The 14,584-nt window shown below is 35.1% G+C and overlaps 1 protein-coding gene across 1 annotated transcript in view; it reads left to right on the top strand.

Moving 5' to 3' along the window:
- Window positions 1–957: 957 nt before the first annotated feature.
- The window catches only part of sntg2 (syntrophin, gamma 2), a gene marked incomplete at its 5' end in the record, with an annotated part of 74,689 nt that continues 61,062 nt past the window's right edge, over window positions 958–14,584 (top strand). The window contains one exon of the mRNA XM_079386229.1: window positions 958–1,026. Coding sequence (XP_079242355.1) covers window positions 958–1,026 — 69 coding nt within the window. The remainder of the gene's footprint in view (window positions 1,027–14,584) is intronic.

Genomic DNA, 14,584 nt, shown 5'->3' with positions numbered 1-14,584 from the left:
AGAAACTTGCACTGACTGACCTTAAAACATGTCAGTGCCTTTGTATTGTCTTAAGATGCACACCAGTAATGTTTTTTTTCTAAGGCATGTTTATAAACATTACTTAAAATGTTATAGGCTGAACTCTGTCTGTGAAACAGGGCCATAGAGTTATATTTAAATATCACCAAAAACTTCTTATTTCTATATGTAGACTATGTATTTGCTCTATATTTCAACCAAAAGCCAGTGCACAAAAGTACATTTTATATTACAAGATATTTTCACACCGAAGTCGCTTTTAGTAGCGATGGCGGAACGACTCGAATCTTTTGAGTGAATTTCGAACCGATTCATTGAAATTTGAATTAATTCGCGGAAATGAATCAAAGTTACCAACTCAAACGTTTATTCAAGTTTAAATCAGAGATGCTGATAAAACTTAATGAAAGGTAAAATTGCTTGGAAGAAACGTGCTAGGAAGCGGTGTTTTGGAAACTTTATCAAATAAAAACAGCAATGCACCTATATGATGTTGCTTTACGCATCATAAATATGCAGTGAATATTTCGACATATCGCCCAGCCCTAGTTGAGTGTGTGAGTTCAGTCAGTGATGGGTTAAATGAGCTCGAGCTGAAGGGCTCATCATATCTGAGGCAGCAGAAGGAAACACGCTCAACACTTGCGCTCCGATCCTCCAGCGCGACGCGTCTCTTTCCAACTCGCAGGAATAGGCACATCTCTCTGATCGCTTCGGCTCTGTGTGGATGTGTCTTTAACACCGAGCGCCTCCACACGGTCCAGCTGATTCAGATTCGCAGAGAGCCGCTGGTCTCCGGCGGGTCCATTTGGATGCTGGACCCCGGAGCCGCGTCCTTCCCAACAGGCTGAGAACGATGCCCGGCCATCACTGGATATAAATGACAGATCCAAGTGTGTGTGACTTCAGTGCACCGAAGCAGAGGCTGCATGGGAGATGAACGCAGCCGCCAAACATCAGCCTGATCTGCTAGAGAGACCCGCCAGCCTCCTGGTACCAACATGGGTAAGACAAGCAGATCCAACTCAACTTCATGTGCTGACGGATCACAACAGGCGCACAACACTTTTTGGCTAGTGGATATGCAGGGGAAATGTCATATCAATGGGATGTCACAGATGGGTTTAGATTACTAGAGTAACTTGCTTAACTAACTTGGATGCTATGGATGAGATCACTGAGGTGCTGTGAAATACACGTTTTGGAGAACTGATGACTAATCGGTATGAATTATATGGATTATACTCAGTATTTTTATTGTTAAGGTTGCTAGTTAAAGGAAAGGAGCTTTATTGCTGAATAATGATTGCATTTATTGAATATTAGTGCTGTTTTATTGTCTTTTGAATACACTTTTTTTGTCATTTATACATTTGAAAATATGGTTAGTTACAGATCTTTTTATATTATTATACTCAGTTGCATTGCACATAAAATGTGATTAATTATTGACTTGATTTGAAAGGAGAACTAGCTTTATTTTAGGGTTTATTTTAGGTTATTTTTAGGCAGCTAGTTTTTATTATCTTTTGAGTTCACCTTTTTTGTCATATACTGTGTGCATTTTAAAAAGGTGCTTTGCAGATGTGAAGTCAGCCAGTTATTGTGTATGTGGATGACACACTCAACATTTCTGAGCACTTTATAGTATATTTGGGCTTTTAGGCATTTTTTTGGTTTATACATTATAGTTATGGAATATATTGACATTTTTGCACTTAAAATAAGGTGCAAAGTCAGTCCATGCCAGAGTATAATAATTAGGTTTTTAATGTAATTGATGGTTTGTGGGTGAAAGAGGGTTAGATAATGAGCTATTAATGTAAAATAAAAGGGAAATAGTGCAAAAAAAAAAATCTTTTTTTTTTTTTTTTTTTTTTGCAACAGCATTGGTGATTAAGAAAACAACAATAAAACCATGCCGGAAATGTTGCATAATTGACAGAACAAATCCTAGTAGATTTGAGGTGACAGTGTAATCTCAAGGCAAAATGAGTTTTTTGTGCTATTGTTCTCATTTGCTTTATTCCTCTTTGTGGAGATAATGATGTGTGACAGCGTGGAGTAGCTTCATTCGCACTATTCTTGAGGTGTTCAGAGATGTCCTCTCAAAGGATTTCTCGGCGATTGCACTGAAACTGCTGTTAGAGATTGCTGCTTGCTTGCTTTATTTGTTTTAACACGCCTGTCCTATTTCTGGTGCCCGTTTGTGGTTTTTCTTAATTGGTAAATGGAGTCTTGCCAGTTGCACTGCAGTATGCCTTTATCAGATTGGAGGGGTTTGAAGGGTTTCCTGAGGTATCGATAAATGCTGGCTCACTGCTTTTGGATTTGAAAAGAACTTGCAGTTTTTGCCCAAAAACAGAAACTCGGGGGAAACCTTCAAGAGATTGGATGTCTGTAAAAACAGAAATCAATAATAATTTTTCATTTTTACCCATGAATTTTTTCCTGAGCTGCATCCAGTTACTGAAATCGTTCTATTGATACCTGCTCAGAGAACATACAGTTATTAAGAGATCAGAGTATTGTCATATCATTGTGAAACACAGCGTATAGCAGTCATTCTCGTCTCGTTTTTGTATCCCAGAGGAGTGCAGATGTGATTTGTAGGCTTCACCTTTGATCTGATTTTCTGCTGATCTTTCAGATGAACGGTAGACGTGTGATCGTCATGAATGCAGTTGAGTGAATGATGAGGGTTGCCAGGTCTGCATGTCAAAGACTCGCTCAAAACTCAAACTATACCACTTAGAGTCCATATTATGCATTTTATCTTTCTTCCAACAGCATCATCATTGCTAGATGTCTTGTAATATTTAGGGAGCTTTAGAGGGTTGCTTGGATGATGTAAATGCATAAAGTACTGTTCTGTTTTCATTTTCCTGCAGATTCACTCCTATAGAACAGAAATGATGTAAGTGTAATTATTTCAAACAAATATGTTATACTGAAAAATACTCAGGTATGCATATGTTTTCAGTTTGTTTTACCTATAATATGTGATATAAGTAATAGAATGCTTTGTCTAACCACCAGACCTTGCAAAATATATGCAATTTTTTATTTATATTTACTAACACCATATACAATATAATGTAGAACCATCACACCTTGCAATATGTATGCATATTAGACTAATGCAATATGAATATTTTTACTTATATTGCATGTTATGTAAGTAAAGGTAAGTAATAGTATAGCATGCATACATGTTTTTTTAACTTACATTTGTTATTAGTTGTATGCATATTACTTATATTTACAAAAAAAAACATGCAATATAATGTCAAGCCATCAAAGCGTATTTTTACTTATATAATATGCAACATAATTAATAGTGTGCATTGTCAAACCATCAAACTTTGCCAAATGTACACACATTTCTACTATTATTAGATATTATATAATATACTTTAAGTAATAGTATGCTTTGTCAAACCTTGCCATACAGAATGCAACTTTTTACTTGTATTTACTTATATGCATAATATGCATTATTAGTAATAATATTGTTTGTCAAAGCATAATTATGTATGCATATTTTTAAGGTTATTTATGTATGTAATATGCAATTGAATTAATAGTATGCTTTGTCAAAATCATCAAATTATGCTCTAAAAACAATTTAAAATGAGTGCAAATCCATGGAAAAGCTGCAGACCTGGCAAGCAATGTTGTGTATAAACTGTGTATTGATTTATTTGTTTCATCTCTGAGTCAGAATGAATGAAGATCATTTACATTATGTTATTAGTCTTGCAGCAGATGTACATTTCAGATTAACTTGCATAACCGCCGCCAGAACAAATGATGTGTCTTACATGTGTACTTTTGCAGATTGGCTTTGTAAATCTGCCATGGAATCTAACCAGCACTTATTTATATTTGTGAGATTTGATTCAGATCCAGCTCACACGCGTGTGTCTCTGGAAACACTGCTGGGAAGTTATTGTGTGCTTGTCTTTGGGATTTGGAGACTCTGCTAAATGAGCCCTATGGAGACTGTGATTGGCACATGAATTTTATAGCCTTAAAAGTCACAAATCTTTTATTCATGTTCTGCAGGACAGGACTGAAGGTTTTTAGCTGCTAGTTGGAGCTGTATTTCTATCAGGTTTAGTGGCGGGAAAGCAATGGTTTACAGTCAACCAGAAGACCTTTACTGGTATTCAGAAACCTGGGAAGAAAAATTTGACTTTTTTTTTTTTTTTTTTTTTAAGAAAATAAGAGTGATATTTTGCTGCCATGCACTAATGTGTTGTGGGAGTATTGCAACAGTAAGGGTTGTTAGCAAGGGTAGTTAGTTGCTATGTGGTTGCTAGGGTGTTTTGTGTTGTTACTGCCTGACTCTCCTGTGATCTTCTGGTTTCCAGATATGATTTGGGAGAAAATGGTGCCTCTGATCGCTTAGTAAAGCAACAACACATGGTTTGAGGAATCAGTAGGACGAATTAGGCATGAAAGTTTAACCCTATACTGTCTCATATTTGATATGCACGGCCTCTAAATGATCAACATGATCTTAACTTTGCTGAAAAACCTGTTGCACACAGGTTTTTCAGCATGCCTTCTTACGTCTGATTGACTTGTTTTTATCAAGTAAGAGCTCTTTTAGTCTAATTTTAGTACAAACGTGGTGCTTCACGTGTCTTTCTGCTATCAAATCTTGACTGAGTTTTATCAAGTAAACATCAGGATAACTGCAGTCATATTTCCAGATGAACACTTCTCCATCAATAATTTTTTAGAAAAATCTCAAATCTCAAATCTGATCAGGATCTTTTGAGGAACGTTTCTTTCCAGAAGCTTTACTTTCACTGTTCCTCAGCGGAGGAATGACCTTCACAAGCCTCCAAAACATCTCACATCTTCTGAGGAGCGTTTATTTCTTCATCTCACAATTATATGTTTGGATCATTAAACTAAGCTTTTCAACATCATCGTATAATGGGAAAATATATATATATATATATATTTTCTTACTATTTTTGTCTTGTTTTCCGTTACAAATATCTAAACATTCTTAAATCAGGAAACATTTACATGAAGCAAAATGACTTAAGATATGAAAATTGTCTGAAAAATGTATTACAATTTGCCTCATTGACAAAAAGTCTGTCGATGAGGCAAGAAAAAATCAACTTAATTCAAAAGGAAAACAATACATTATTCTGACCTTATTGGCAGTGGGGTTTTTTTTTTCACATTTTAAGCAAACACTTAATTTCATGCATTTTTTTTTACTTTTTAAGACTTTTTATGACATTTTGCTTCTCAAGTACATTTCTTGATTTAAGCACGTTTAGACATTTGTCATGGAAAACCAGACAAAAATACTAGAAACCTTTTTTTCGCACTATAAGGCATATTATTATTACGAGATATTGATAGTGATGACTAATACTTATATAATTTTATGCCAGTATCTGCTATACTGTCGTAACTGATTTACATTGCAAGCATCTGAATTTCATCACTTTTTGTCCATGTAAATGTCAGCATCCATACCAAATTGCATTTTTTTGCTCAGTTTGAGTCTTCGAATAAAATGGAGCTGTTTTTCATTCATGTTCTCACTATATCATATTATATGGGCCATAAAACCTGATGTATCAGATATGATTATCAACAAAAACCATCTAAATAGTTCAATGGAAAAAGTTTTTCTGACCATTATTTCATATGTCAGGCTTTACAGGGTTAGAGGTTTTATCACATCAGTGCCTTCACAAGCACCACTAATAATTGCATTATGAACATAATGAATCTGATGCACAGCGCTTGGCCATTTTCAGCTCCGCTGCAACACAAATCTATTGCGATTCGTCCCTGGGGCCGCGGTGATCTACCTCCAGCGTGACGTGACAGACTGTAATGGAGTCACAGCCGGGCAATTAGTCAACCTTAATATAAAACCGCTTGTGACCTGTTGGGTGTCGTCTTTATCTGTGAATCGCCACTGCAGCGTTTAATATCCCTCTCTCTCGTCGTAATACACGCTCAGCTCTTAAACGACCGTCTATTATTCTGCAAACACTCTATTAATACTGTCCCGATATGTTTACTCAGCCTGTAAAAAGACGGCTCTTTTCCGCCGCGTCTTTGTCACCGAGCCCAGCCTTGCCTTTTCATTTCCATTTTGATTCACGACAGGTATGAATTTTAATGAGCTGCATTTCGCATTTGGAAACTTACCTCGCCTAAATGTTACTCCCTAACGCAGAGTTTGATGATTGCAATGTTTTTAGAGAAAATGAGGGTGCCGGGAGCCCTGAGTGTGAGATGATCAAGGATGCGTGTTTTATTAATAGGGTTTCATTAGTTGGTTATTGATGCAGAATTGGTCAAATGAAGTATTGTAATGTAATATTGAGTTTGCATGCTGGAAGCGGTTTTGACCTTTACTGATAAGACTTCGGGTGAACAGAGTGATGTTTTTCCTCTCTGTGTGGGCAGCGAGGATTTACATACCAACACAAAGGGTTCGAGTTCAAAGACAAAGCCTTTTCCCAGGGGTGGAAAAAGTACAGAGATTTTACGCTTGAGTTGAAGTGGATGCTGTCGATTTTACTTCATTAAAAGTCCAACTGTGTGGCCACATACTTGAGTTCAAGAGTTTGGGTCAGTCAGATTTTCCATTTTATTTCTTTATTTAAAAAAAAAAATGTTTTATTCAGCAAGGATGCATTAAAGAATTTTATATTGTCCCAAAAAAATGTTTTTGAGATAGTTGCTGTTCTTTTCTGAACAATATTGTTATGAAAAATAAAAATGAACTTTCAACATTGAAAATAATAAGAAATGCAGCAAATCATATTAGAATGATATGGTTTGGTTTAATTTTTTAATTTTTTTAAATGTTTGTTTTTTTCATCACTACTGGAATAAAATAAACATTAACAGAAATATAATAACAAACTTTAAACAAACTTTATTTTAGATAGTTAAGGCAACATTTCTCATTTTCGTACTAAAATAACTAAAACTAAATAAATTAGTAACTAAAATAAAACAATTACCTAATTCAAAATTTAAATACTGTATATATAATTCTATAAAATTCTATAATTCTGTATTTCTAATTAGTATTTAATTTGATCAAATTATAAACAAATAATAAATAAATACAATAACACAACCTACTAAAACTTTATTAATAAATTAACAAAAACTATAGTCTATAGTTTAAAATATATAATTTAAAATACAGAGTGCATTGTATATCAATGATACTAAAATACCAATTTTCAACATTGATAATAATAAGAATTATCAGCAGGATCATGTGAAGACTGGAGTAATGATGCTGAAAATTCAGCTTCACATCACAGAAATAAATTACATTTTACAATATATTCACATACAACACAGCTACTTTAAATGAAAATATTTTACAGTATTTTAAATTCAATAAAAGCAGCCTCGGTGAGCATAAAACACTTCGATTTAAAAATCCTAGCATATTTAAAAGTAAATGTTTTGAAATGGATAGACTAGACTTCATTAAACTTAAGCATGCTACTTGAACTTGTTAAACTTGAGATTCACCCTCAGTTCATTTTATAGCTGTTGCACTCGAGTCCATCGTCATCCGCGTCTTTTAATTAAAGCCTTTTACTTTAGGCCAGTGACTGTGTTGTGCTGACTGATGAGACGTCTCTTCACAAGGACGAGTGACCATAGTTGGTCTAAATGTGCTGAAATGGATGTCATTGGGTGTATGAGTTCAGCCAAGAGTGTAATTTGATGGGCTTTGTAAGCTTAGTTTAATGGACAAAAAGATGAAAGAAATCACGATGACCTGCAAAAACTGTGCTTTGTACTTTGGAGGCCTAAATGGAATTGTAGGGAATAAAAAGCATCATTTTTGGCTTAGAAATGTAGCCGAGTAAAAGTACAGGGATTCGGTTTCAATAGTACTTGAGTAAAGTAAAATATCCTCTGAATTATTTATATAGTCTACAGATGATTTTATATAAAGTGACTTTTTGCACACAGTACATGTGTTTCCTGAGATTTGAGCCACGACCTTGTCGTTACTGCCACTAGAAATGTAGAAAATAGTCAATAATAAGCGAGTCTGTCCAAACTTTCGACTAGTAAAGCATGCATGATTTTGGTTGCCTTTAGTTTAGTGATCATTATGCAAAAGTGTTAACCGTTATGCAATAGTTAACCTTGTAAAATATGACATATGACGTCTTTTTAAAGCAGAACAGTTTATTGAACCTTTAGATAAAATGTTAAATAATCTAAAAAAACAACTTTGCATATATGTTTTTGCTGAGTATCACATTTGATACATAAGGCTTTTTTACGGCTCATATAGACATAAAATTATCTAAATATCAGCGGTCACTCTATATCGCCAATAATATGTCTTAGTAAGATGAGATTGAAATGATCCAAACATATAATGCAATGCAATCCAATGCTGATTGAGAGAATGCTCCTCAGAACATGTGAGATGTTTTGAAGGCTTGAGAAGATCATTCCTCCGCTGAGGAACAGTGAAAGTAAAGCTTCTGGAAACAAACGCTCCTCAAAAGATCCCGATGATCAGATATGAGACGCACTGATTTTTCGAAAAAAATGATTGATGGAGAATCAAGTAAAACTGAGCTTCTTCAGTCCGGTAACGGTTCATCTGGAAATATGACTAAGTTTACTTGAGAAAAATCAGTCAAGGTTTGACAGCAGAAAGCTTTAGCTGAAGGTGGACGTTTGTACAATTAGACTAAAAGACCTTTTACTTGATAAAAACTCTCAATCAGACAAAAGAAGGCATGGAGCAGATTGTGTGCGACGGGTTTAACAATACATTTTTGATCATGTTGATGATTTAGAGGCCTTGCATATCAAATATGATACAGCAGGCTTATAGGGTTAAACCAAGTTAACAAAACTATTTTTTTTTCGGAACATTCAAAAGTAACGTTCCCATAATGTTTGCAAAATAATAAAATGTAACATTCCACTTAATGTTCTCTGTAACAATCACATTTTTTAAACATTTAGAAAACGGAATGTTTTGAACAGTCAGAAAAATTCAGAACATCAGCAGAATGTTTTTTTTGTTAGTGAATGTGTTTCAGATGCTGTATCAAACTGCACCGTCCTGCTGCTCTGCTGTAGTTCATGTTTAGAAGAGTAAATAATGATTATGAATCGCTCGGCTTTACACGTCTGCTCGGATTCCACCTGCGTTAACGATTTCTGGCTGAGATGCGGTAACTACTGTCTACAGCGATGTGTGTGTGAGCTTCCCTGCAGAGAGCGTCCGGTGAGAATGCATTGAATTTATTACAGCCCGCGGCTTCACGGTGGCCATCAGGGTAATTTGATTGATCCGTGCTTCGTCCTCTCTGCCACTTTCTACACTTATTATCAGAATGGCTGCACACTTGAACTCTGTAACTGGCATGTCTTTGATATCTGAACACTCAGGACACACACGGCCCCGTTCAATTGTTCCAACGTTTTCCCTTTCAAATGATTTTGCGTTTGTATAAGGTAGATACTTTAAATCCTCATGCAAAAGCATCTATATTGACTATTATTGCTGTCCTCAAGGAGAAAGACTATCCGTGGCATTCCAGCCCAGCAGCGGTGCGACATTATCGGCTGTGATCTGATCTCCAGACAGCAGTTGACCTTCATTCTTCTTCTAATTATTATCTTGATTGAAGCCGTCCAGTGGCGCTCTCTCGCCCGCCTTTGTAGTGAATTTAAATTAGAGGCAATATTTCACAATTACAATGGCAAACACTTAAAAGTAATCATCGTTTGAAGCAGATAATTGACCTTAAAGGCATTTAAAATCACAGATCTAACAAATCTAAGTTTTTGTTGCTTGATAAGGTCATTTTCAGACAGCAGTAGATAGGGGTGGGCGGCGTGACTAAAGCCTTATGTCATTCTGTGAGTAATTCTGGATCCAAGTTATTTTTGCTTGAAGTTCTATGAAAAGTGATTTATATAAAGTAGACTTGTGGAAATTGCTAATTTTCTCTTGCAAAAACCACAGAAAGAAAAACTAATTTAAGTTTTTTTTTAAATGATTTTTTTGAAAGAAGTTTCTTATGTTCACCAAGGCTGCATTTATTTGAACAAAAATACATTAAAAACAGTAAAACATTATTTCAATTTAAAATAACTGTTTTCTATGTGAATACATTTCAAAATGTAATTTATTGCTGTGAATTTTCAGCATCATTACTCCAGTCTTCAGTGTCACATGATCCTTCAGAAATCATTATAATATGCTGATTTTCTGCTCAAGAAACATTTCTGATTATTATCAGTGTTCAAAACAGTTGTGCTGCTCAATATTTTAGTGAAACTGTGATACATAAGGGTCAAGTTTCGGAAATTGAGATGTATACATCATCTGAAAGCTGAATAAATACGCTTTCCATTGATGTATGGTTTGTTAGGATAGGACAGTATCTGGCTGAGATATAACTATCATGGGGAAGTCGTGGCCTAATGGTTAGAGAGTCGGACTCGTAATCGAAAGGTCAATACCACGACTGAGGTGCCCTTGAGCAAGACACCGAACCCCCAACTGCTCCCCGGGCGCTGCAGCATGGCTGCCCACTGCTCCGGGTGTGTGTTCACGGTGTGTGTGTGTGTGTGTGTGCATTTGTTCACTACTCACTGCTGTGTGTGTGCACTTGGGTTAAACGCAGAGCACCAATTTCGAGTATGGGTCACCATACTTGACAATACGTCACGACTATTTGAATATCTGGAATCTGAGAGTGCAAAAAAATCTAAATATTGAGAAAATCGCCTTTAAAGTTGTCCAAATTAAGTTCTTAGCAATGCATATTACAAATCAAAAATTTAGTTTTTATATATTTACAGTAGGAAAATTACAAAATATCTTCATGGAACATGATGTTTACTTAATATCCTAATGATTTTTAGCATAAAAGAAAAATCAATAATTTTGACCCATGCAATGTATTTTTGGCTATTGCTACAAATATACCCCAGCGACTCAAGACTGGTTTTGTGCTCCAGGGTCACATTTTGTTTTGATGATTCTACATTGAATAGAAAGTTAAAATATCATTTTTATGTAGCAGTGAAAAAAGTCTTTACTGTCACTTTTAATGCATCTTTGCTGAATAAAAGTATTCATTTCTTTAAAAGAACATCTTACTGACCCCAAACGTTTTAATGACACTATAAATTTATCATAAAGTAATACATATTGACTTTTAGGGTCTTTTTGGCAGCAGGTGAGTCATGACGTGACTAACTTGTGATCTAATTTGTTACATTGAAAAGACTTTAGTTATATTATTTACAAAAAGATTTGTTTCTGATAATTGTTTACAATGCATTTAAATGCAACACTTGTGTCTTTTGTTATGTTTTATGAAAGCTTTTTTAACACTGTAAAGTCTACTGTATCATATTTAATACGCAAGGCCTCTAAATGATCAACATGATTGCTGTTTAACCTGTTGCACAGAGTCTACTCCACGTCTTCTGTCGTCTGATTGATAGTTTAGAGTTTTTTTTTTTATCCAGTAAAAGCTCTTTTAGTCTAATTATACAAACAACCACTTTTAGCTGGTGCATTGTATGTCTTTTTGCTGTCAAATCTGTACCGATTCTTCTCAAGTATATGTCAGAATAACTGTAGTCATATTTCCAGATGAACATTTACTGGACTGAAGCAGCTCAGCTTTACTTGATTCTCCATCAATCATTTTTTTTATTAAAATCAGTGCGTCTCAAATCTGATCATCAGGATCTTTTGAGGAGCGTTTGTTTCCAGAAGCTTTACTTTCACTGTTCCTCAGCGGAGGAATGATCTTCTCAAGCCTTAATCATCTCACATCTTCTGAGGAGTGTTTATTTCTTCATCTCTCAATCAGCATTGCATTGCATTGCATTATATGTTTGGATCATTTAAATATCATCTTACTAAGACATATTATTGGAGATATAGAGTGATGACTCATATTTATATCATTTTATGTAAGTATACTGTTATAAAGACCTCATTGATATGATTGATTCATCTTTTTGTCCATATAAATATCAGGATCTGCATTAAATTACATATATTTGCTCAGTTTGAGTCTATGAATAAAACTGGGCTGTTTTTCCTCCATATTCTCACTATATCAGATTATATGAGCCATACAATTTGGATGTATCAAATATGACACTCAACAAAAACACATGCAAACTTTCAAATGGTTCAATAAACTTCCTTTACTAGTGTTTCATATGTCAGGCTTTACCAGGTTAAGGTAGAATACCCACTGTAACACGAGGCATCTCTTTCATGCTTTCATGCATTCATTGCTTTCTTCTTAAATGCTCCACTGGATGTGCAGAACATCTTCAGATGTCTGGATACAGTTTGTGGAGTTTTTTACTCTGAGTTGTTTCTTTTAAAAATCTGACAGAATCCGCACTGCTTTAAAGGTCCTCCTCATCTTGTTTGGGATGTGTCCCACTCTTGTTTTTTTTTCTTCACATTTCACACATGCCACTTGAATATATATCCAGTATATTTTACCACAGAATCTCATTTCTACCCTTGCATGCTACATACTCAACCATGGTCAGAGCCATGATCCACAAATGGAGAAAACTTGGAACAGTGGTGAACCTTCCCAGGAGTGGTGACCCCACCAAAATTACTCCAAGAGCGCAATGACAACTCATCCAGGAGATTATAAAAGAACCCAGAACAACATCTAAAGAACTGCAGGCCTCACTTACATCAATTAAGGTCATTGTTCAGGATTCAACAGTAAGAAAGATACTGGGCAAAAACGGCATCCATGGGAGAGTTCAGAGGAAAAAGTCATTGCTGACCAAAAAGAACACAAAGGCTCGTCTCACATTTACCAAAAAAATATCTTGATTATCCCCAAGACGTTTGGGCAAATATTTTATGGACTGATGAGACAAAAGTTTAACTTTTTGGAAGGTGTGTGTCCCATTACATCTGGCGTAAAACCAACACAGCATTTCATAAAAAGAACATCATACCAAGAGTCAAACATGGTGGTGGTGGTGTGATGGTCTGGGGCTGCTTTGCAGATTCAGGACCTGGACGACTTGCCATAATGGATGGAACCATGAATTCTGCACTCTATCAGAAAATCCTGAAGGAGAATATCCGGCCATCAGTTTGTGACCTCAAGCTCAAGAGTGAAACTCATCCAGAGTGAGCAAAAGGGCTGGTAAAATCCCTCTGGACCCCTCACATCCAGCACACTCCCTCTTTGAATTGTTGAATCCATAATTGAATCCATCCTCTGCACTTCAATAACTGTCTGGTTCAGCTCAGCTACCAAATCTGACCTCAGAAGACTATGGAGGGTAGTCCGGACTGCTGAGCGAATCATTGGTACAACCCTCCCCACTCTCCAAGAACTGTACTCATCCAGAGTGAGCAAAAGGGCTGGCAAAATCACTCTGGACCCCTCACATCCAGCACACTCCCTCTTTGAACTGTTACCATCTGGTCGACGCTACAGAGCTCTGAGCACCAGAATGACCAGACACAGGAACAGTTTCTTCCCTCAGGCAATCCATCTCATGAACACTTGAACCCTTAACAATAAACATGAAACACACAACACTATCATACTTTTTATTCGTATTTATTTTTATTTTTTATTTAACACACATACTTATTGCATTTCAAATTTGCACCTAATATATCTGTACATACTAAATTGTCTGTTTTGTATATTGTGTTTGTGCTATTTTGCACATTGTCCATTTTGTATATTTGTCCATTTTTTTTTTGTATTATCTGTGTCCTGTCGCTGTCATTCTGTCGCACTGTGGAGCTAATGTCACCAAAACAAATTCCTTGTATGTGCAAACATACATGGAAATACAGCTAATTCTGATTCTGCTGCTGATTCTGATGCTGCTTTCCTGTCTGAGGTGACACTGTTGGACATTTCATGAGATCTCACCTTAGAAATTGTCATATTCTTTTACAGTTGTATTTATAACTTATATTATTTATTTAGTATATGCATATACTGTTAAAATGAGTGTTACTATGCTATACTAATATCAGTGTTATTTTTAGTATTGTTGTTAATTATTTTGTTTTATTACCATGCAATTTTAGTACTATAATATACACACATTTAATATCAGTTTTATTTTAATATCATTGTTATACTATTATAGTTTTTGTTAATATTTTGAGTTTTTATGATTTTGTAAAAATATTTAGTTTTTATTGTTGTTTTTAAAAAGTTTGGTGATTTAGTTTTTTGTCATTTTAAATTGTCTATACAGTTTAGTTTTGTAGTTTTAGTACTTAAACTTTTCATACATTTTTACGTTATATATTTTAATAAATATTTTATAATTAATATATACAAGTAATAAAATATATAAGTAACTTAAGTAATACATGTTTTTATGGTTTTAGTTTTAGTAATAAATAATATTCATATATGGGAGTTTTCACTGTCATAGTCTTCTTCCCTAGCCACTATTCCTTAACAAAATGCATAGTGAAGAGTACTATAGAAACTAGCTGTCTGCATTTGCT

This window comes from Barbus barbus (genome assembly GCF_936440315.1).
Source record: "Barbus barbus genome assembly, chromosome: 30".
In the NCBI taxonomy this organism is placed as follows: domain Eukaryota; kingdom Metazoa; phylum Chordata; class Actinopteri; order Cypriniformes; family Cyprinidae; genus Barbus; species Barbus barbus.
Note: the sequence above shows the minus strand (reverse complement) of the source record. Positions and strands in the feature narration are given on the sequence as shown.